Here is a 23128-nt window from a genome sequence, read left to right as displayed (position 1 = left end):
GCCTCTTGATGAACTGCCATGTAACTGTTACCGATGTGACACTTCCAGGTGTAAGAATGACACTGGCTTCACTGAGCCCTGTCCAAAATTGTACGAGGTTGAGCAAGCATGTGGGATCCTAACAAACCGCACCGGACCGTTTGCTGAGTGTCACTGGCACGAGAGCCCAGCCCCTTACTACGAGGCCTGTGTCTACGACCTCTGCCAGTACGGACCGGGCAATCAGATGCTGTGTGCAGCCATCGACTCCTACGAAGAGATGTGTATTATTCACGGTGTGAAGATAGGTAACTGGGGAGAAGCGACTGGCTGTGGTAAGCAATAATGGCCTTTGTTTCTATTCAGCATTAGTTATACTCTGCCTAACATCCTGGAACAGACAAGATCTAGAACGAGCTGCCTACTTTATCCATGCAATGCAGGGTGCAGTCTAACTGGGCCTCCAGTGCCTCTGCCTGAGGTTATGGGGCTGCTAATTTGAATGTCAGGATGGGTTCTGTCTTCACACCCCAACATTATGGGGCTGCAGGACTCCAAACTGCATAACATGGAGCGGTACAAAGAGAAGCTCCACGCAGCGCATGTGCATGCAAATGCACCAATCCCAAAATTCCGCAGCTAAGAGCAGGGGGAAAAGACCTTCCCTATCCCAAATAAGAATAAATAAATAAGAGTTTTTATACAGTGTGAGCTAAAGAACGGCTCTCTGAGCCCGTGGCGTGGGTTAGCAGCCATTCCTCTGGGGCTGTAGAGGGAGCTGTTATGTCTGGATAGGGCAGAGGCCGGCATTACACATCAGGGAAGTGGGGGACTTGCTGCAAGTGACCAAGAGACATGGGGTGCACTGCCCCAGCATTGGTCTCTGCATCTCAGTGATATAGAAGGGAGAGGCTCCAGGACCTAGGGGTTACAGTGGAAGAGAAGCTGGATATGAGTCAACTGTGTGCCCTTGTTGCCAAGAAGGCCAATGGCATTTTGGGATGTATATGTAGGGGCATTGCCAGCAGATCGAGGGACATGATCGTTCCCCTCTATTCAACATTGGTGTGGCCTCATTTAGAGTACCGTGTCCAGTTTTGGGCCCCACACTACAAGAAGGATGTGGAAAAATTGGAAAGAGTCCAGCGGAGGGCAACAAAAATGATTAGGGGACTGGAACACATGAGTTATGAGGAGAGGCTGAGGGAACTGGGATTGTTTAGTCTGCGGAAGAGAAGAATGAGGCGGGATTTGATAGCTGCTTTCAGCTACCTGAAAGGGGGTTCCAAAGAGGATGGCTCTAGATTGTTCTCAGTGGTAGCTGATGACAGAACAAGGAGTAATGGTCTCAAGTTGCAGTGGGGGAGATTTAGGTTGGATATTAGGAAACACTATTTCACTAGGAGGGTGGTGAAACACTGGAATGCGTTACCTAGGGAGGTGGTGGAATCTCCTTCCCTAGATATTTTTAAGGTCAGGCTTGACAAAGCCCTGGCTGGGATGATTTAGTTGGGGATCGGTCCTGCTTTGAGCAGGGGTTTGGACTAGATGACCTCCTGAGGTCCCTTCCAACCCTGATATTCTATGATTCTATGAATATAAGGGTCCTCTATTGGCACAGGGCATTGGCAGCAGAGCTGGCTTGCTCCTTCCCTGCACTCTCTGGGAGACATTCACCCGGATGTGATGGACCAGCCCAAGGCCTAGACCCGTCTTGTGTCCCACCGACGCCTTCAAAATAGGATTTAAGTCAGTGATGCCCAAACTTTTCCTTTTGCGGCTCCTTCTGCTAGTAATGGAATGTGTCTGGGCTCCCACAGCTCGGGAGCAGAGTCGTGGCCAGGCCCGGGGCTGCAGCCGGAGGGGCAGGGGCCAGGAGCTGGTGACCAAGCCACAGCCAAGAGCAAAGCCATGGCTGTGGCTGGGGCAGAGCAGGCTGGGTGGCACACCCTCCCTGCTCCTCTGTGGGGGCTGGCCCGTGCCCCCCCCGGCTGCTGCTCCATACCCCCGTGGGAGGGTGCGCCCTGCAGTTTGGGGATGACTGATTTAAATGCTTGGGCTGACCCCCGCACGGGGGCCAGGTTCACCCAGAGAGGACAGGGGGCAAGGTGTTGGCTGCCTCCCCTTAAAGCATCAGCATTCTGTGTCTCCTACACCAATGACTCCAGCTTTGTAGTCGGAAGGTGGAGATGCAAACCCTGCAGCCACCTGAGCGCCCAGCTCGTGTTCCTGTGTTACAGCGGCTTTTTACACCTAGAAGGTGATTGCCAATATAGGGTTGGAAGTTACCAAACCCTGTGCACTAGGCATTAACCCGAGCAAATGGGACAAGAGTCTTCTGGGCCTTCTGCATTGTCCTCTGGTGACTCTCTTTCCTCTATCCTAGATACCACCTGCCAAGCCAGTAGTTATTATGACTTCTGTGGCCCTGCCTGCCCTGCCACTTGTGCCAACCTTAGTGCACCCCTGCTCTGCACAAAGCCCTGCGTGGCGGGATGCTTCTGCAGGGAAGGCTATGTTCTGGACGCTGGACACTGTGTGCCTGTGAGCCAGTGTGGCTGCATGTTGAAGGGTCAGTATCACCAGCTGGGAGAGGAGGTGATCCTGACAGACACCTGCCGCAGGAAATGCAGCTGCCGGCAACCTGCCCAGCCCATGGAGTGCCAGGATCATGCCTGCGGGGCTCTGGAGATATGCCGCGTTGTTGGTGGCATCCGAGGCTGTTACCCTGTGAAGTTCGGCACCTTATGGGTGTTCGGCCACCCCCACTACACCACGTTTGATGGAGTCATGTTTGATTATCAAGGAGTCTGCAAGTACACCCTGAGCAAGTACTGTGGCCCCCCGGGGAGCCTCCCCAACTTCACCATCCAAGTGGTGAATGAGCCGAAAAGCTCCATTGCGGTGTCCTGGACGCGCCTGGTGGAGCTAGATGTCTACGGGGAGCGTATTGCTATAGCCAGGGGCCAGTACGGCCAGGTGCAGGTAAGGGCATTTCATAGCTCTGAAGAAAGTAACTGCTCGGCACAGAAATGATCAGGTGAGAAAGCAAAAGCCCTGGACAGTCTTGTAGGGGTCACTGTCCCCTTAGATGTGTTTTGGGGGGAATGCAGGATGTTGAGGTGAGTCTTACCTCCCACTGTGATTTTGAGATCCTGTCCAAGTGAAAGTGGGTTAGTGTCCCAAAGCCATTAGAAGGGCAGCAACTTTCATCAAAGCCGTACAGGGCTGTGCAGGTGAACCCTGCATCCACGCTGCACCCTGCCACATCTCCCACGCTGCCATGAATATAGTGCCTCATTGCCACGTTAGCGACAGGCAGACCGTTCATTGACAGCTTGAAAGGTAAAGGCCCAGTGAGGCATCAGTTCTCACTGGCCGCAGATGTGCAGGGACCCAGACACAGATGTGATGTGACACATGTGTGATGTGATGTGGATAAATTGGAAAGAGTCCAGCGAAGGGCAACAAAAATGATTAGGGGTCTGGAACACATGAGTTATGAGGAGAGGCTGAGGGAACTGGGATTGTTTAGTCTGCAGAAGAGAAGAATGAGGGGGGATTTGATAGCTGCTTTCAACTACCTGAGAGGTGGTTCCAGAGAGGATGGTTCTAGACTATTCTCCGTGGTAGAAGAGGACAGGACAAGGAGTAATGGTCTCAAGTTGCAGTGGGGGAGGTTTAGGTTGGATATTAGGAAAAACTTTTTCACTCGGAGGGTGGTGAAGCACTGGAATGCGTTACCTAGGGAGGTGGTAGAATCTCCTTCCTTAGAAGTTTTTAAGGTCAGGCTTGACAAAGCCCTGGCTGGGATGATTTAATTGGGGATTGGTCCTGCTTTTGAGCAGGGGGTTGGACTAGATGACCTCCTGAGGTCCCTTCCAACCCTGATATTCTATGATTCTATGACACAAGTGTGTGCAGTGACTAAGGATGCCTAGAGATGTGCAGCAAAATAGTAACCCTTGCACTGCCATCAACAGGGTCTCTAAACCGACCCCTCAGGGACCTGGGGCTGCTGCCTAGAGAAAACCAGAGCTTCCCTGTCTGCTGCAGGCAGCTTTGTGCTTTTTCAGGTAATTCCCCAGCCTACAGGTAGAGAAATTCTGAAGGTATGAATGCCAAGCTCAGCACAGTCCCTGCTTGAAAGGCAAACAGTGCAGCCAAACCCAATGTCCCAATCACACTTCGATCCAGGGGCTCAGACCATAGCTCAGCTGTGAAATAGCTGAGAGCCAGAAATGCACAGTGGGGTTTGGCATGACAGTGAATGGCCCATGTCTCGCTTTCCCCCTAGGTGAATGGATCCCTGGTCAATCTGCCCCTGGTCCTTGCATCGGGTAAACTCTACGCCTATTACAGCGGCTCGTCTGCTGTGCTCCAGACCGACTTTGGCCTCTCTGTGTCCTACGACTGGTCCCACTCTGTGTCGGTTTCTGTTTCTGAGATCTACTTTGGGTCACTGTGTGGACTCGGTGGGGATTTCAATGGGAACCAGAGTAATGATTTCCGGACCCCAAACGGTTCTGTGGTCCATGACGCTGTCACCTTTGGCAATAGCTGGAAGGATGCTGATTCCCCTTTTCATTGCACAGCCGTTGGGCTCCCAGCCCCATGTAATGAAGCAGAACAAGCCCAGTACAGATCTCAGAGCTACTGCGGGGTCATCGCAGACACTGCTGGGCCTTTTAAAGAGTGTAACCAGCTGGTTGATGCTCAGATCCATTTGGAGAACTGTGTGAGGGATGTGTGTGTGACTCGGGGCAGCCGGCAGACCCTGTGTGAAGTGCTTCGCAGTTATGCCCAGCAGTGCCAAAGTCGCGGCATTGCCATTGAGCCATGGAGACAGCGGGCTGTGTGCGGTAAGTAGATGATTCCAAATACTAGAAGAATCTTTGTTAGCTGTACCCCCAAAATCTTTCTCCTTTATGTACCTACTTGAGCACTGGGCTGGGCCTTAGTGGTCTGGCCACTCTCTGCTCTTATCTTTCCTCCATTTTTATTCCTGCTTAGGAAGATTCCCTGCCGTGTTTCTCCCGTATTTCTAAACACTCCTTTCTTTCATTCAGAGTTAACTTGCCCCCCGAACAGCCACTATGAGCTCTGTGGACCTTCCTGCCCGGCCTCTTGTGCCCACCCAGCTGTGCCCTCCCGCTGCCGGACTGCGTGTAAAGAAGGGTGCCAGTGTGATCCTGGCTTTGTGCGGAGTGGCACTGACTGTGTGCCTCCAGAGCAGTGCGGCTGCACCCACAATGGCAGATACCACCTGGCAGGGGAAAGCTTCTGGGAAGGAGAAAATTGCCGGAGATTGTGCAGATGTGACGGCTCCTCCCACGCTGTCCAGTGCTCCCGCTCTGCCTGTGCCCCTGGGGAATTCTGTGGCACTCAAAAGGGGGCTTATGGGTGCCATGAGCGAACCAACGGCATCTGCTGGGCGTCTGGTCTGCCCCATTACACTACGTTTGATGGGAAGCGATACGATTTCCAGGGCACCTGCAAATATGTGTTTGCTGAACTGTGTGGGGCATCAAAGTCCTTATCCTTCTTCAGAGTGGAAGTGAAGAACGAAAACCTGCCCCATGTTCCTGTGGCTGTGACCTTGGAGGTGTTTGTCCTTGTGAACAAGACTGAGATCCATCTGCAGAGAGGGCAGCAGGGGACAGTCAAGGTAATTCCATGGGGCTAGTGCTCTCTGGGAAAGCACGGTATCACCATCTGGGGAGATTTAACCAGCACCATCACTCAGAACTTCCTGAAACGGTCACAATTCATGCCATGTCTCCACTAGCAAGCTTAGAGTGACACAGCTGTACCGATGCAGTTGCTGTATGCTGAGAGGAGAGCGCTCGCCCATCGAAATCATGAAACTACCCCCAACCAGCGGCAGGAGCTATGTCGGCACGAGAAGCTCTCCCACCAACATAGCACTGTCCTCACCAGAGCCTGTGTCAGTGTAACTTATGTCAGTCAAGGGGGAGTTTTTTTCACAGCCCTGAGTGAAATAAGTTTTTCGGACATAAGTGGTTGTGTAGACATACTCCATGCCTATCTCTGCCTGAGGGCGAACTGCTGGGGTAACATTTGATCTGAAAAAGCTTAGCTATTTATCCAAACAAGAAGAATGAACCCCCCCCCCCCCGAGAATTTGCCTGTTACCAACAGTTATTTCAGAGTTGATTTGAGCATGTCTAGTGTCAAAGCAGCTGGGCAGAGAAGAGTGAAATTGACCTGGGCACTAGTCGCCATTGAGGAGAATTGTCTTTGAGAGTATGGATGAAGTTAGCTCTTTAGTAGTCTGAAAATGGCCCCTCACCCACATTCAGTCCCCGCGGGATGATTTTGCTCCTTTTATCAATGCCCCAAACCAAGGAAAGCGGTGCTTTACATGGGTCTTAGCTGGATCGCATTCAGAGGAGCGCACTTGCCAAGGTGGAAATGACGGTGCCACCTACTCGGGTGCACATGGAATGGATTGTGCCAGGTCTTCTTCAAGCCACATCATAAAGCAGGGCTCAGGTGGGAAATGAAAGAGGCCAGTGCTCAGTTTGATTCACATCTGGCATATGAATGACTTTCATGGACCCCGCCTGGCACACAAAGGTCAGTACGCTCTGGGAGAGGAAGGCCACATGTGGATACTGTATCTAAGAAGGTTGAATGATGAGAAGCAGTGATTAAAGGCTGCATGAACTGGCATATGCCCGAGGGAGTGTAGTTTGGCTTGCGCATACACCCCGAAGCTTTGCACTCCCTGGCATGGCAGTGCCTTACTGTGCATCCTTCCCTACCCCCGTCGTTTTTATGCAATAGATATTAAAAAGGAAGGGGAAAGATGTCTTCATTATTCGTATGGCTGTGGGCCTAGGAGCCCTAGTCATGTTGTGCTACGTGCTATACAAACACAAAACAAAAAGGTTTCAGAGTAGCAGCCGTGTTAGTCTGTATCCGCAAAAAGAAAAGGAGGACTTGTGGCACCTTAGAGATGAACAAATTTATTAGAGCATAAGCTTTTGTGAGCTACAGCTCACTTCATAGGATGCGTATGCATCTGATGAAGTGAGCTGTAGCTCATGAAAACTTATGCTCTAATAAATTTGTTAGTCTCTAAAGTGCCACAGGTCCTCCTTTTCTTTTTACAAAACAAAAAGACATCCAAGCTTAATTCTCCTACCTACACCCTCCCTGCCCACACCTCCCCCTTCAGATGCTCCAGGGTTGATTCTTACAGAAAATTGTGCTGGGTGTTATCCAGTTTAAATGGCCAATACAACAATACACAGCTACAGGGAGAAGCTGGTTAATAGCTCTGTCCTGAGCAGATTATAGTGGGATTTTCCCTAAACTCCTCACCCATCACAAACTCTGCATGCTACTGTCCTGTTGTTTTACAGCGTGTGAGGGATCCATCCCCGGATTAATCTCTTTGGTGCTGTTTTCTCCCAATCAGATCGCTGGAGTGACGGTGACCCTCCCAGTGAATGTGAAAACACTAGGAGTTGCCATTTATCAGCATGGGCTGTATACAGTACTGCAGACTCCCTTTGGGCTGAGTGTGAGCTACGACCTGGCCCACAGCCTCTTTGTCAGCCTCGCTCCTGAGTACCGAGGTCAGACCTGCGGGCTGTGCGGGAACTTCAATGGTGCCGCTGAGGATGATTTTGTGACGCGTAACGGCTCTCTAGGGAAGGACGCCTTCCACTTCGCTGCAGACTGGAAGTCGGAGGATGTCCCTGGCTGTGACGACGGCTGCTCTGATTCCTGCCCTGGGTGCGAAGAGGAGGAAAGTCTGGTGCAGTCCAAGTCCCGGTGCTGGGTGATCCAGGATCCCAATGGGCCGTTCGCCTCTTGCCACTCCCAGATTGACCCAGGCCCCTATCTGTCTGATTGCATCTTTGACCTGTGTGTGTCAGGAGGGGAGAGCAGTGTCCTGTGCCAGTCCATTCAGACATACGCAGCCGCCTGCCAGAGAGCGAATGTCACCATCTCACCTTGGAGGAGCGAGTCTTTCTGTGGTAAGCAGAGACCAAGTTTGCGTTTGCTTTTTAAATGGAAAGTATCTCATTTGCGACTTGAGATGTCGCCACATTCTGGTGACGCCACCTGCCAGGAGCCATTGGCTCCTAAGAACACAGAGCTGAAGTGTTGTTCCTCAAACATCTGATCCCAGTAGTGAATGCCCAGCTGTCACCAGCTTCACATCAGTGGCCAAATCCCAGCTTAGCCTGAGCTTCCGGCAACAGAATGACCAAATTTAGGTCAGTTTTACCCACCTGCTGCCTGAAAAAAATGGCACCAGGGCTATTTGCCAGGGGAGGAGGAGAGGCAGGAGCCCCCCAGTCCAAGGATACCTGAGTTGAGGAAGAGGAGAAGGAAATAGAGGGAGCGAGAGCGCGAGCGGATGATTTAACTGGGAATTGGTCCTGCTTCGAGCAGGGGGTTGGACTAGATGACCTTCTGGGGTCCCTTCCAACCCTGATATTCTATGATTCCTTTCCAGCATTCTGCAAGGAAGGCTTCACATTTATCAGATGCCAATGTCAGCAGTTGTTACAAAAGGTGGAGCCCACAGACAACACCCTGGTAGGAATCCAAGCTCCCTTTCCCAGCAGGTGGGGGACGGTTTCCTACCAGAGTGTTGCCCTGGTGCCTCGCAGTAGTGGGTGGGGGTAGGATGGGATGCTTCTTTTGTACCTACTAGCTGGTTTAGCCCCCTGGCTGGTAGGTGTCTAGCAAAGCTCTCCTGCCCTGCCCTAGTGGCTTTGCTCACTGGTTTCATCTCCCGGAAACATCCTGAACTGGGCAGGACTGCCAAGACCCTCTAGCCCCTGGTGTGAATTCTGGGCTCCCCAGCTGGGGCCTTTTCATATCTTGTTCTGGAAACTCTTAAGTGCCTCTCCCCAGGATTAACACTGGATCTTTTCTCTTCCTGCTCCTTCCTGTTTGCCAGACCCAGGATGCCCAGCACACAGTCACTACAAGCTCTGCGAGCCCGCCTGCCGGGACTCCTGTGCACGCAGCTTGGTCCAGGCTCACTGCAGCCATCTGTGTGCCGAAGGCTGTTTCTGTACCGACGGGTACCTGCGCAGCGGGGCCAGCTGCGTTCCAGAGAAGGAGTGCGGCTGCGTGCACAATGGGCTGCATTACCCAGTGAGTTTCCTGGCAGGTGCTTTCCTGGCTCCGGTGTACTGAGGAGACCTTTTGGAAAAAGGGTTTTTTCCATCAGAAAATGCAGTTTTCACTGTTTTTTGTCAAAATCAAAATGTTTTGTGGGAACATGTCGATTTCAAAAAACTGCATTGGCTACTTCATCAGCTGGTTCATTTCATTTTGACATACAGGGACCTATTTCTCTGAATGCCTTCACCTTTATAATATTTATTGTGATAAAGGTATTATGAGGTTCTGACATGATCTAAACAAAATGTTTTTATTGTAGTGAAACAATACAATTTGACATAACCCAAACAAAACATTTTGATGGCTCCAAATCCATTTTTCTGGAATTTTTATTTTGTAGGAAACTTCAGCTTTTAGTTCAGTTCGGAATGAAAACTAAGGTCCAAATGTTGGACTTTCACATGGAACGGAAATCCCGTTTTCCGACCAGCTCTGCTACTGAGCCCTGTGGGAGGTGTCAAATTGACAAGGAAAGCCCCAGAGAAATTTGGATAAACTCTGTGCTAGGCCAACATTACTTCACTCACCTCTGTGGCTGCTTCAGTCACATCACCAGATCTTTTAACCAGGGGATAGAGCCGACATCTGCATGGCCTAAGTGCACCCTTGTAGAGCAAATGGGATTTCATGTGGATGTGCTAATCTACCCATGTACCTGGGCCAGCCAACTCCCATGCACCCCCCTCATGGTTTAGGATCATGCTACAGGCAGCCTGCCTCAGTTTCCCCTCTTAGACTGTTCCAATAAAACTTCCCTTCAGGTTTTTGCTTGGTTGAAAATGCCCCTCCTTGGGGACTAGGTTTATTAATGTAAAAGAACCACAAATAAAAATCAAAATCCCAAACAGAATCCATTGCTAAGTCCACACAATGCAGGGTTTCTCCTCCTCCCTCCAGGCCTTTTACAGCTCTTCCCAGCCCCTCCACCCCCCCAACCACAGCACAGACCCTGCTAGTGAACGCTGCTCCCCAGGGGATCCCAGCCCCCCACTCCTCTGACCCCAGCATGGACCCTGCTTGGTCAGGGTCTCTCCCAGGCTTCCCTGCCAGGACCAACTCCCCTGGTCTTCCTGGTAGGTGCCTTTCCTCCTTCTCTGCAGACTCTCACAGCTCCCTGAGCTTCCCCCTTGGCTGCAGCCATGGCTGCCCTTTCTAGAGAACGACCCAATTCACCCCCGGTGGGCCTCGTTCTGTCGCCAGGGCTGACTAGCCCCAGCCTTTAAGGGGCGAGTCACCTGTCACCTGCAACACCTTCTCGGACTGGGATCAAATCTCTGTCTTACAATTTGGGGTATTTCCCTTCTTTCCACCCATGCTTCCTTCTACAGTTACACTCTGCTGACTGGTTTCTGTCTGTTACCCCTGCAGGTTGGGGACCGGGTCTGGATCTCCGGTTGCCAGGAAAGGTGCAGCTGTGATGGCCATTTAAATTTTCACTGTGTCCCCGCCAGCTGTAACCCCAGCCAGCGGTGTGCTGTGAAGGACGGGAAGTTGGGCTGCCAGAGCCAGCTGACCACCTGCACGGTGACAGGGGACCCTCACTACTTCACCTTCGATGGGGCAGTGGCCCATTTCCAGGGCACATGCGCCTACGAGATCTCACACACCTGCAACTCCTCCCTCGACTTCTCCTTCCGGGTGGTGGCCACAAACAGGCACCGCAGGAATCGCCGGGTCTCCTTCGTCTCCCGGGTGGACGTCTGGCTCGAGAAAGGGGATCAGGACACTCACGTTGTCCTGGGGGACAGCAAGGCTGCTGAGGTGAGGGTGGAGGCATTTGAAAGGGGCTTCCATCAACTCTCTCAAGAGCCGGAGCTCCAGCCCCAGAGAGCCCTCCCTGTCCGACCCCAGCACAGCCCCTGCTAGTGAACGCTGCTCCCCAGGGGATCCCAGCCCCCCCTGACCCCAGCACAGCCCCTGCTAGTGAACGCGGCTTCCCAGGGGATCCCAGCCCCCCCCCCCCCGACCCCAGCACAGCCCCTGCTAGTGAACGCTGCTCCCCAGGGGATCCCAGCCCCACCCGACCCCAGCACAGCCCCTGCTAGTGAATGTTGCTCCCCAGGGGATCCCAGCCCCCCCCCCGACCCCAGCACAGCCCCTGCTAGTGAACGCTGCTCCCCAGGGGATCCCAGCCCCACCCAACCCCAGCACAGCCCCTGCTAGTGAATGTTGCTCCCCAGGGGATCCCAGCCCCTCCCCTGACCCCAGCACAGCCCCTGCTAGTGAACACTGCTCCCCAGGGGATCCCAGGCCCAAGGAGCCCCTCCCCACCTGCTCCATTAGTGAGCGTTGCTCCCCTGGCAGAGCGCGACATGGGTAAATAACTCAATGATCTTATTTAAAGTGGGGAGGTTAACAGCACCTGGGTGGCTGTTCCAAAACCCCGGGGGCTCTGACCTGTCCCCTCAGCACCTGGTGTTTGCAAACTGAATTAGTCATCGGGGTCCCCACTCGCCTGCTAGACGAGGCACCTGTATGTCATTGGGTCACTGCTCTGCCATTGCACCGGTACACTTTGGTCCCTCCTATTCCCTGCCTGTGGCATGGAGCAGTCGAGTCTCCTGCTGGCCTCGTTTGCTCTGTGTTGGTGGGTCGGTGGGCAGCTGCCCAGGAAGATCCAGGACGTCGGATGGGGATCTCATGGTCCCTTCTGGCCTTAAACTGACTCTCTAGGGGTGGCACAATTTGCTCACCTGCTGGCAGGGCTCAGGTCTGCGCTGGATTATAGATTACTGAGGGCTCCCCCAGGCAGCGACACTCGCATGAGAACAGCCATGCTGCAAAACAGCATGCCAGCGCCCGAGCCTCGGCAGGAACGGCGGAAGCACCCTAAAAGTGGGGGGCCACAGGTGCCCGAACCGTGGCCCTGCCCCCTGAGCCACCAGCCCTGCACCATCTCTTCCCCCAAGGGCCTGCTGCTGCACCGCCCTCCTCTTCCCCCCAAGACCCCCTCGCTCGCTCCTCTCCGCCCCTCAACCCTATCGCTCGGCCTCAAGGCCAGTAAAAAGTGGGGGGGGGGCATGGCCCCCTGAGCCCCCCCCACACATTCCAGCGCCCCGGTCTGTGGTGCTAAGACTTCTGGGCATGTCCCATGGCCCTTAGTGCTGCAAGAAACTGAGCCGCTCCATGCATTTGTTCCCAGGGCGCTGCAGGAGAGCGTCTGTCCTTCCTGGGCAGGCCTGCGGGGTGTAGGGAAGGCATGGGAGGACTGACGGCACTGAAGTGGCACTCGTCGGCTTCCGGATTTCAGGGGGGCTGTGTTAGCAGCTGGGTCTGTGTGGGGCCAGGACTCCCGTCAGGAGCTAGAACGTGCCTTAGCTCTGCTGGGAAGAGACGGCTCTTGGGGCAGGGGCAGGGGTCCTGGCCTGTCACTGGGCTCAAAGGCGCCCCTACAATATACATAAATATTGAGGAGTGAAATCAGCTTTCGGGGCCTCAACCTAGAACCTGCTGAACGTCTTTCCTTCCAGCCCCCTCCCGCCCTTAAACTCAGCCCTGGTGGCTTGGTGCCCCCAGGGCTGTTACAGGCCAGGGGCTCCCTGATTGCAGAGGGCGAGGTTTTGGCCTCCCCCCAGGGGCTTTGCGCCTGGCAGGTGGTGTCCCCGGCGGTGCTCACTGCACTGAGTCCTCTGCTCTTTCAGGTTAACGGGGAGAGGGTGAGCCTGCCGCACGCCCTGGGCCCTCTGGGCAGTGTGACCAGGATCAGAAACCTGGTGACCATACAGACCCCAGCCAATGTGGAGATCCAGTTCAATGGCCGCCACACTTTGTTCGTCCGCGTGGGCCCGGAGTATCGGGCGCGGCTGTGCGGGATGTGTGGGAATTTCAACGACATCCGCAGGGACGACAAAGTCCTGCCCAGCGGGGAGAGAGCCCGGAGTGACGCAGAGTTCGGGAACGCCTGGAAGTCTGAGCCCAGCCCGGCCAGGTCTGGTATCCTGACGGAGCAGTGGGATCCCTGAGGACGTTGGGTTGCTGTTTACCAGAGAAATTAACCGAGGCTTTCGTGTTGGGACAGATTGTTGTGGGAGTGAAACTGCTGGAATGGGCTGGGAGGCAGAGCTCACAAACGAGGCTCTGGAAATTGGCAGTGGTGGGACAGCTGCTTGGTGACTCCTGTGGGAGATGAGTTTGGGTCTCAGGCCTGTTCCTGGTGGGACGGGCAGATGAATGGAGTGGAGTGAGGTGGGAGAGCTGGCTGAACAGATGAATGGAGCAGGTGGGGGCAGAGAGAGAAGGTGACAAACTGTTAGTCAATTACTCTTTAAAAACTAATTATTTCCTGTTCACTTCACTGTAGGTTGAGGGCAGGACCTGTATGCGCGTGTCTGGGTGTGCCTATGAATCTGTGTGTGCCTCTGTGTGTGCACGTATGTTGTGACAGGCTCCTCTTTCCCCACCCCTGCCTCTCACCTGAGTCCCATCCCCTCACCTACAGCTGGGCCTCATTTATTCGTGTGCATGAGAAATCACAAGCTGGAGTGGCCCTGGGAGATGCGCTGTAGGTTGGTCCAGTGCATGTTACTGGGAGGCAAAGCTTACTACTGAGCTCAGAAGGTCCCCTGGTAGGAGGCGGGGTTGGGAGGGGCGGGTCAGACACTCATAGAACATCAGGGTTGGAAGGGACCTCAGGAGATCATCTAGTCCAACCCCCTGCTCAAAGCAGGACCAATCCCCAATTTTTGCCCCAGATCCCTAAATGGCCCCCTCCAGGATTGAGCTTGCAACCCCAGGTTTAGCAGGCCAATGCTCAAACCACTGAGCTATCCCTCTCCCCCACTCCCTAGGTGATACTAGAGAGAGCCAGTCCCTTTGCCCTGCCATGAGTACTGCTAACTTCCCTTTGTTCCAGGTGTTTGGATGACACCGGCTCCCCCGAGCCCTGCAGCGACCCCCTGGAGTTTGAAGAGCTCTGCGGGACCCTGACTAGCCAATCGGGACCGTTTGCCGAGTGCCACTGGCATGTGGACCCTGCCCCATTTTACTCCTCCTGCCTGTACGACATATGCCACTACGGGACGGCCAATGGGATGCTGTGCATGGCCATCGCCTCCTACGAAGAGCTGTGCAGCCTTCAGGGGATACGTGTTGGCGCGTGGAGATCATCTGCGCAGTGCCGTGAGCACCAGTCCCACCTGCCGGCCCAGGGGGAGAGCACTGGGTTGGGGAATTTGGGAGTGTGAGGTGTTGGCAATATTGAGATTGAGCCTGAAATTGTGGAGGAGCCATAAAGCCAATGACCTGATCCCCCGTAGTCATTAAAACCCTTTTTGGGTTTTGTCCTAGTCACATCCCCATTTGGGTATTTACATTCTTCCTCCTCCGTCCTCAAACAAGGATTCTCCTTCCCTTCCTGCCACAAATACTGTGCAGCGTTTCCGTAGGCTGTCACGTAGTGGCTGCACCTCACCCCAGGGGTGGCTGCATTGCAGCACGCGTGAACAATCCCTGTACAGTATTTGTGTGGCTGCTAAAACAACCGCTGGGTCCCACTCCTGAACTGGCTGCATGTCAGCGCTGACAGAGCCGCATTGCTCGGTGACTGCTAGCCTGCCTCTGTGCCCCTACCCAGAAGTGGCCATGTTTCAGCCCCAATGAGCGGTCCCTGGGCTATTAATCTGCTGCCTGCACCCAGCCCAGGGGAGGCTGTATGCCAGCGTGAGCTGTGGGAACTCTGTGTAATTTGCAAAGTGCTTTTTGATGCGTTGAACTGGAAAGGCTCGAGAGACGTAGAGGTTGCCCTTAGAAATACAGGGGGTTGGGCAGATCAGAGAACAGCTGCAGATACAATCAACAGGTCGGCTTTGCTGCTGCTAAACTCTGATTCCCTCTGCAGCTGCGAGTGACCCGTGCCTTGCTCTGGCCTGCGGAGAGAACGAGTGGTGTGGAGAGCAGGCAGGGAGATGGGGCTGTTACTGCTACAGAGCTTCTGAGCCCATCCAAGTGGCTGACTATGGTAAAGAGCAATTTCTGGTCCCTTCCTCTGTCCAGATTTCCGCTGACACTCAAGGCACGGAAATCTATCCATGCTTTCCAGGGGAACCATCGCCGGCCGGGCTATGTCTGCCGCGAATGCCGTGGCTTAGTGAACTGGGGCAGCACTGGGACAGCAGATTTTCCAAGGTTACTTCTCTCATCACACAGTGTGAGGGCAGTGATTTGAGCCGAAGAGCAGGGGGCAAGGAGCTTGGCATGGGGTTGTTCTGGGGAAAGAGTTGGCAACACAGGTGACTCTGGGCTCTGATTCTGGCCCCGGCTCCCCATGTGTCTCCTAAATGTCCTGAGCCTTTGTCATCCCAGGCGGAAAACAGGGTAGAAGGCGAGGCTGCTCGGGGGAGGGGAGGAGGTGGGACCTCCAGATTCAGACTGGGAGCCAGCTGTCTCCCCTTCCAAGCCCCCGTCGTCTGCCCGCTCCCCCTCTGCAGCTGGCTCCCAATCCTGGCCATTAGGGTCTCCCTGCAGTGCCCAGCGCGTGCCTGGCCTCTCAGCCACGGTGGGCGAGTTCTCGGAGATCTCATTGACGTGGGATTCCCAGGCACACGGAGAGTCTCCTCTTGTCCTGTGGGCTCGCAGCTCCGCAGCGCAGCTGGTCTCTGCCTGGCATGCCAGGAACCAGGGCACAGCCCCAGCCATGCCTAGAGAGGCCCCGTGGGACAGTCCCTGCCATGTACCTATTCTCACTTCCTTTCCAGACTACCAGCTGGCCTGCAGTGGCGGTAACAGCTCAGTGTCCCTGTCCCGCTGCCTGCTCTTCTCCGACGGCTTCCCCTCGGAGGCCTTGCACCTGGCCGACCCCAGCTGCACCGGTACCCTCGTCAGGGAGAGACTTGTCTTCTACTTCGACAGCACACAACAGAGCTGCGGGACCACGGTGACGGTGAGGAGGAGGCTGGCGACTGGTCACAGCGCGCGGCCACGGGCACGGCCGCCCGCTCCTACCAGCCTACCCGCCCGCGGCCACGGGCACGCCCGCCCGCCCCGACCCGCCCGCGGCCATGGGCACGGCCGCCTGCCCCGCCCCGTGTGTGGCCACGGGCACGCCCGCCCGCCCCGCCCCGCGCGCGGCCACGGGCACGCCCGCCCGCCCCGCCCGCGGCCACGGGCCCGCCCGCCCCGCCCCACGCGCGGCCACGGGCCCGCCCTCCCCGCCCCACGCGTGGCCACGGGCCCGCCCTCCCCGCCCACGGCCACGGGCCTGCCCGCCCCGCCCCGCGCGCGGCCACGGGCCCGCCCGCCCGCCCGCCCCGACCCGTGCGTGGCCACATGTACCAACACATGGCCACGTGCACACCTGTGCACCCCGACCAGCACACAGCCATGTGCACGTGCACCAACATATGACCACGTAACACACCCACATGCGCCTACCAAAACATGGCCACATGAATATGCAGCAGCACACAGCCATGTGCACAAACACGTGGCCACATGTACACCCCCACACGTACCAACCCATGGCCCTGTGCACATCCCCTGCCAACACACTGCCCCCAGCACACATGCACAGTGCCACCGGTGCATAGACACAAACCCAAACACGCTTCCACATATCCAGACCGCCCCCCGCCCCCACAGACTAGCTCTCACACGCACAAACCCCATCCACTGGAACGAGTCATCCCCACACACCGTCCCACACCTGCAGCAGGGCACGCCGACATGGTGTCACACGAGTGCCTGCATGAGGATGCACACCTCCATAGGGTCACACAGCCAAGCACATCTTCAAACACGAGTCGACACGCTGGCCCCCCCGCTCTGGCATGCACCCCCCTCCCCCAGTCCAGTGGGCACTCACCAGGCGGGTAGGAGAGAGAAGGGCGGTGACAAGTGATGTGCGTTCTGTGCAAAAGAGGAGTGTGCCAGGGCCACGGGTGCCCTGTCGTGGCGGGAAGAGTGACGTGGATCCTGGGCATGGAGGGATTCGACTCTCACCACTGCTGCTGCTTCTGTGCCCCCACAGGTCAACGCCACCCACGCCACTTACTCCAACGAGGTGCAGGGCCGGGTGGGCAACGCCTATGGAGGGGTGATCAGCCGGGACAGGCTCCTCTTCTTGCACTTCTCCTGTGCCCAGCCACTGAGCTTCAACCTGTCCGTCCCAATGGCCATCCAGCCCATACAGGAGTGAGTAGGGCCGCAGGAGCCAGCAGGAGACTGGGCGCCCCTCCTCAGTGCCACCTGCTGCTGCTGATTTCGAGAGCCCCCAGCAGCCTTCTCCTTTGGCCCTCAGTGCCCCACCTCACAGCCCACAGCACTGCTTCCACCCTGCGGCTTCGCAGGATTCCTTGCACAGCACCACTTCCCACCACCCCTGGGTCCCACCCCGCTTTGGCTGCACCGGTTCCCACGACCCCTGGGTCCTGCCCCCTTGTGCCAGTTCCTGCAACCCCCTGGGTCCCGCCCCCACTTGCACTGCCCCGGTTCCCACGACTCCTGGGTCCTGCCCCCTTGTGCCAGTTCCTGCAACCCCCTGGGTCCTGACCCCACTTGTGCTGCGCCGGTTCCCATGACCCCTGGGTCCCACCACCTTTGCCAGTTCCTGCAACCCCCTGAGTCCCACCCCTCTAGCGCTGTGCTGGTTCCCATGACCCCTGAATCCACCTATCTTGCACCGCACCATTCCTGTGACCCCTGGGTGCACCTGCCTTGCACTGTGCCATTCCTATGACTCTTGGTCCCACATCCCCTTGAACCACTCTGGTTCACATGCCCCTTTGTTCTCACATCCCCTTGCTCACACTGGTCCTGTGACCTCTGGTTCCCACTTCCCCTAGCACCCTGCTGATTCCCATGTACCCTTGAACCGTGCTGGTTCCTGTGACCCCTTATTCTCCTGCCCCTTTGCACCATGCTGGTTCCTGCCCCCTGTTCCTTGCAGCTCCTGGCACTTCATCAGTTCCCACAACCTCTTAAAGCTGCATTTGCCCACTGGTGCCACTAATGCCCCACCTTGCCGCAGACACGTTACTTTTCTTCTCTAGCCTCCATCGAGTGTTGTCTCTCTCTTCTGTTCTCACCTTCTTCCATAGTGTCGTTAACACAACCCTCCCCTCCGGCCAAGGGAGCTACCTGACCACCATGGTCCTGTACCAAGACCCTCGATACAGCAAACCCTTCACCCAGAGCCCCATCCCACTCACTGTCAACCACAGGGTCTACGTGGATATCAGGGTTTCGGGGTTGGACCCCAGCCACTTTGTGCTGACCTTGTCATCGTGCTGGGCCACTCCGGACCGAGACCCCTCCTCCAGCATCCGATGGGATCTCATCACCAACCAGTGAGCAGCTGGCCCTTCTGCTTCACATCACCTAGCAGAGAGGGGATGTGGGGTGAGGGGTACAGAACAGGGGGTCTGGGTGTCAGGACCCCTGGCTTCTATCCCTGGCTCTGGGAGGGGCGTGAGACCTAGTGGGTTAGAAGGGGGAGCTGGGAGTCCGGACTCCTGGGTTCTATCCCCAGCTCTGGGAGGGGAATGGGGCATGGTGGGTTGGGGTGAGGAGGCTGAAAGTCCCGACTTCTGGGTTCTAACACTACGCTGGGCAGGGAGGAACCTGCAGTAGCCAAGTAGAGCCGGCTAACAGTGTCCAACCTGCTGCTTGCTGTTTAGTGCCATGTCTGGTTGACCCCTGTGCCCTGTCCCTCACCCAGGTGCCCCAGCCTGCGAGATGGCACAGTGACAATCGAGGAGGACGGCGTCTCCACCATCAGCCGCTTCTCCTTCAATGTCTTCGAGTTCATCCCAGACTTAGAGCTGGTGTATCTGCACTGCCGGGTCCGGCTCTGCAGCCCCCAGGCAGCCACATGCACCATGGTGAGTGAGCACGTGGGCAGACGAGCCAGGGGTAATGGGACCCTCCCCCTCCACACCAGGGAGGGGATCTGCTCTGAGACTCCTTGGGAAACCTCCCCAGTGGTGCTAAGCGGCTTGGTGCAGCACAGGGCAGCCCTGGGTGGGCAAGAGACCATGCTCTCAGCCTGGTCCACATGCAGCACCAAGGGACAAACCCAGACCAGGGCCCTGTCCAGATGTGGGGCTGAGTGTGACTGTGGAAACCCCCTTGGTGTAGAGGGGAGCAGCTCCTGCCACCCTTGTGTGGTAGGATGGGGCCTGCAGTGCATCCCTGTGCCTTGTGAGCCGTCCCGTGCAGCACTGTCATGCTGCTGTGCCCCAGCTGTCCCACCCCAGAGGTGGCTGCATCCCAGTGCCAGGCAAGCTGTCCCCAGCAGCGTTGCCATGTGGCTGGGACCCAGCTGCCCCTCCGCAGAGGTGGCTGCATTCCCACATAAACAGGCTGCAAGGTCCTTTGCAGTGCTGTCTGAGCCTCTGTGCCAAGGAGCCTCTTGCTACCCCCGTGCTGGGTGACTCCAGAGAGCCCCCTAGTGCTCAGTGCGGTGACAAGGCTCTGTTCTCCCCCTGCAGCACTGCGCCAGGCCGGGCTCTGCTGTGCAGGGCAGGAAGCCTCCATCGGGGGTCGTGTCCGCTGGCCCTTTCCTGAAGTACGACGAAGCTGCCGACCAAGGTGATTTGCAGCTGGCGCAGGCTCTGGTGCTGCCAGATGCCATCTGGGTTTGACGCTCAGGGTCTCCCTGGGGCTGGGAGCACCCAGCTGAGTGTGCAAGGGACAGCTGCTCAGTGAGTTTACCTGCAGTCCCAGGACACGCCAGTAGAGGGCAGGGGACACGCAGCTTTTCAGCCCCGAGATCAGAGCAGGAGTCTGGGGCGTCTGCCCTGGGGCCAGGAGCCCCCATTTGGCCATGTGTCGGACCAGCCAATTGGCTGGTCTCTGGTGCAGAGAGACCCAAGTGCTGGCACCACAGAGCCGTGCTGAATGGCACCGGCCGAGCTGGGGGGAGCCCAGGGCTGGGATAGCAGGGGCTGCGGGCCGGGAGTGAGGGGCACCGGCCGAGCTGGGGGGAGCCCAGGGCTGGGATAGCAGGGGCTGCGGGTCGGGAGTGAGGGGCACCAGCGGTGCTGTTGTGGGGAACCCAGGGCTGGGATAGCAGGGGCTGCGGGTCGGGAGTGAGGGGCACCAGCCGTGCTGTGGGGAACCCAGAGCAGGGATAGCAGGGGCTGCGGGCCGGGAGTGAGGGGCACCAGCCGCGCTGTGGGGAACCCAGGGCTGGGATAGCAGGGGCTGCGGGTCGGGAGTGAGGGGCACCAGCCGCGCTGTGGGGAGCCCAGGGCTGGGATAGCAGGGGCTGCGGGCCGGGAGTGAGGGGCACCAGCCGTGTTGTGGGGAACCCAGAGCAGGGATAGCAGGGGCTGCGGGTCGGGAGTGAGGGGCACCAGCCGTGCTGTTGTGGGGAACCCAGGGCTGGGATAGCAGGGGCTGCGGGCCGGGAGCGAGGGGCACCAGCCGCGCTGTTGTGGGGAACCCAGGGCTGGGATAGCAGGGGCTGCGGGCCGGGAGCGAGGGGCACCAGCCGTGCTGTTGTGGGGAACCCAGGGCTGGGATAGCAGGGGCTGCGGGTCGGGAGCGAGGGGCACCAGCCGCGCTGTTGTGGGGAACCCAGGGCTGGGATAGCAGGGGCTGCGGGCCGGGAGCGAGGGGCACCAGCCGTGCTGTTGTGGGGAACCCAGAGCAGGGATAGCAGGGGCTGCGGGCCGGGAGTGAGGGGCACCAGCCGTGCTGTTGTGGGGAACCCAGGGCTGGGATAGCAGGGGCTGCGGGTCGGGAGCGAGGGGCACCAGCCGTGCTGTTGTGGGGAACCCAGGGCTGGGATAGCAGGGGCTGCGGGCCGGGAGCGAGGGGCACCAGCCGCGCTGTTGTGGGGAACCCAGGGCTGGGATAGCAGGGGCTGCGGGCCGGGAGCGAGGGGCACCAGCCGTGCTGTTGTGGGGAACCCAGAGCAGGGATAGCAGGGGCTGCGGGTCGGGAGTGAGGGGCACCAGCCGTGCTGTTGTGGGGAACCCAGGGCTGGGATAGCAGGGGCTGCGGGCCGGGAGCGAGGGGCACCAGCCGTGCTGTTGTGGGGAACCCAGAGCAGGGATAGCAGGGGCTGCGGGCCGGGAGTGAGGGGCACCAGCCGTGCTGTTGTGGGGAACCCAGGGCTGGGATAGCAGGGGCTGCGGGCCGGGAGCGAGGGGCACCAGCCGTGCTGTTGTGGGGAACCCAGAGCAGGGATAGCAGGGGCTGCGGGCCGGGAGTGAGGGGCACCAGCCGTGCTGTTGTGGGGAACCCAGGGCTGGGATAGCAGGGGCTGCGGGCCGGGAGTGAGGGGCACCAGCCGTGCTGTTGTGGGGAACCCAGGGCTGGGATAGCAGGGGCTGCGGGTCGGGAGCGAGGGGCACCAGCGGTGCTGTTGTGGGGAACCCAGAGCAGGGATAGCAGGGGCTGCGGGCCGGGAGTGAGGGGCACCAGCCGCGCTGTTGTGGGGAACCCAGGGCTGGGATAGCAGGGGCTGCGGGTCGGGAGTGAGGGGCACCAGCCGCGCTGTGGGGAGCCCAGGGCTGGGATAGCAGGGGCTGCGGGCCGGGAGCGAGGGGCACCAGCCGTGCTGTGGGGAACCCAGAGCAGGGATAGCAGGGGCTGCGGGTTGGGAGTGAGGGGCACCAGCCGTGCTGGGTCTCGTTATCGTGCCACCCTCAGGCCAAGCGCCTTATGGGCCTGGCTTTTTCCCCCTCTCTCTGATCCACTCCCCCATCCCTGGTGGCTCAGGCCCTTGCTGGGACCCCAGCCCAGGGGGGAATCTGCCCCTCACAGCGCCCCTCCCCCCCGGTGATGTGAAATGACATCTCTGCCTCTCTCTTTGCAGGTCTGCAGCTGGCCAGCGGGAGCCCTGACTCACCCACCTGCTCCCCACTCCTGCAGCTGCTGCTCAGCACCTCCTGCCTGCTCCTTGCTGGAGCCCCCTGAGCCGGGGCCCAGGGCCAGGCCTGGGCAGAGGGTTCGAGGTGCAAGGCCTCAGGGAGCCCTGGGAGGGCAGGCAGGGGGTGGCCAGGCAGGCAGGCGGCCAGTCAGTGCTCTGGGAAGAGGGGCTGAGCTGGTCCCCTGCCCCCCAGCACCCTCACGGGGACCCAGTGAGGCCACAGCCCTAGCAGGTGAAGGAGGAGCCTGGGAGAACCAAGGGAATCCCAGTGCCCCCAGCCTGCCTGCCCCCGCTACGGTACGGTACGGGGTGAATAAAGTGAGTGCGAGACTCTCTGGGCTGTGACTAGTAGCCTGGCTTCGCCACAACAGGGGAGGGGGCTGGGAGCCAGGACTCCTGGGTTCGATCTCCAGCTCTGGGAGGGGAGGGGGTCTGATGGTCAGAGTGGGGGGTGGGGCTAGGACCCAGGATTCCTGGGTTCTGATCCAGCTCTGGCTGTGACCTTGGTCAGGTCCTTTCCCCTGGGTGCCTCTGCTCCGCTGTGAAATGAGGATGATGAACGGACCCGTCTTTGGTGGGGGAGGCTCCGCGGCTGCCTGTGACTGGCCGTGGGCCCCTCGCCCGCCCTGGGAGCGGGGCTCGGGCTGCCAGTCCCCTTGTGGCAGGGGTGGCCGGGGGCTCCACGACTGGACGTCCCTGCACTGTGTGCCCCAGTGCCCGTAATTAGCTGCCAGGCGCTCCCCAACAAACCCACCTGCCAGCAGCCCCACACGAACAAACCCCTCCCCCAGCAACACAACCCCCCCCCACCAGCAGCCCCACACTAACAAACCCCTCCCCCAGCAACAACAAACCCCCCCCCCCGCCAGCAGCCCCACACTAACAAACCCCTCCCCCAGCAACACAACCCCCCCCCGCCAGCAGCCCCACACTAACAAACCCCTCCCCCAGCAACAACAAACCCGCCCCCGCCAGCAGCCCCACACTAACAAACCCCTCCCCCAGCAACAACAAACCCCCCCCCCCCCGCCAGCAGCCGCACACTAACAAACCCCTCCCCCAGCAACACAACCCCCGCCCCGCCAGCAGCCCCACACTAACAAACCCCTCCCCCAGCAACACAACCCCCCCCCCGCCAGCAGCCCCACACTAACAAAC

At 58.1% G+C, this 23128-nt stretch overlaps 2 protein-coding genes across 2 annotated transcripts; one reads left to right on the top strand and one right to left on the bottom strand.

Annotated features, from left to right (window-relative positions):
- Positions 1 to 9109: 9109 nt before the first annotated feature.
- Positions 9110 to 22372, top strand: LOC125626109 (alpha-tectorin-like). Its single transcript, XM_075123030.1, has 11 exons — positions 9110 to 9126; positions 10608 to 10917; positions 12798 to 13084; positions 14009 to 14274; positions 14993 to 15112; positions 15849 to 16033; positions 17120 to 17283; positions 18189 to 18437; positions 18809 to 18971; positions 19581 to 19680; positions 21917 to 22372. Exons 1-11 carry the CDS (start codon positions 9110 to 9112, stop codon positions 22015 to 22017), a joined length of 1962 nt encoding a protein of 653 aa, XP_074979131.1. The 3' UTR covers positions 22018 to 22372.
- Positions 9919 to 21896, bottom strand: LOC142070034 (uncharacterized). Its single transcript, XM_075122997.1, has 5 exons — positions 21863 to 21896; positions 18366 to 21745; positions 16955 to 17248; positions 15828 to 16014; positions 9919 to 10912 (listed from the first exon to the last, which is right to left on the bottom strand). The coding sequence occupies exons 1-2, from the start codon at positions 21894 to 21896 to the stop codon at positions 19863 to 19865; spliced, it is 1917 nt and encodes a 638-aa protein (XP_074979098.1). The 3' UTR covers positions 9919 to 10912; positions 15828 to 16014; positions 16955 to 17248; positions 18366 to 19862.
- Positions 22373 to 23128: the final 756 nt, after the last annotated feature.

This window comes from Caretta caretta, chromosome 24, assembly GCF_965140235.1.
Source record: "Caretta caretta isolate rCarCar2 chromosome 24, rCarCar1.hap1, whole genome shotgun sequence".
Taxonomy (NCBI): Eukaryota; Metazoa; Chordata; order Testudines; family Cheloniidae; genus Caretta; species Caretta caretta.
This window is presented reverse-complemented; position numbering and strand designations above follow the sequence as displayed.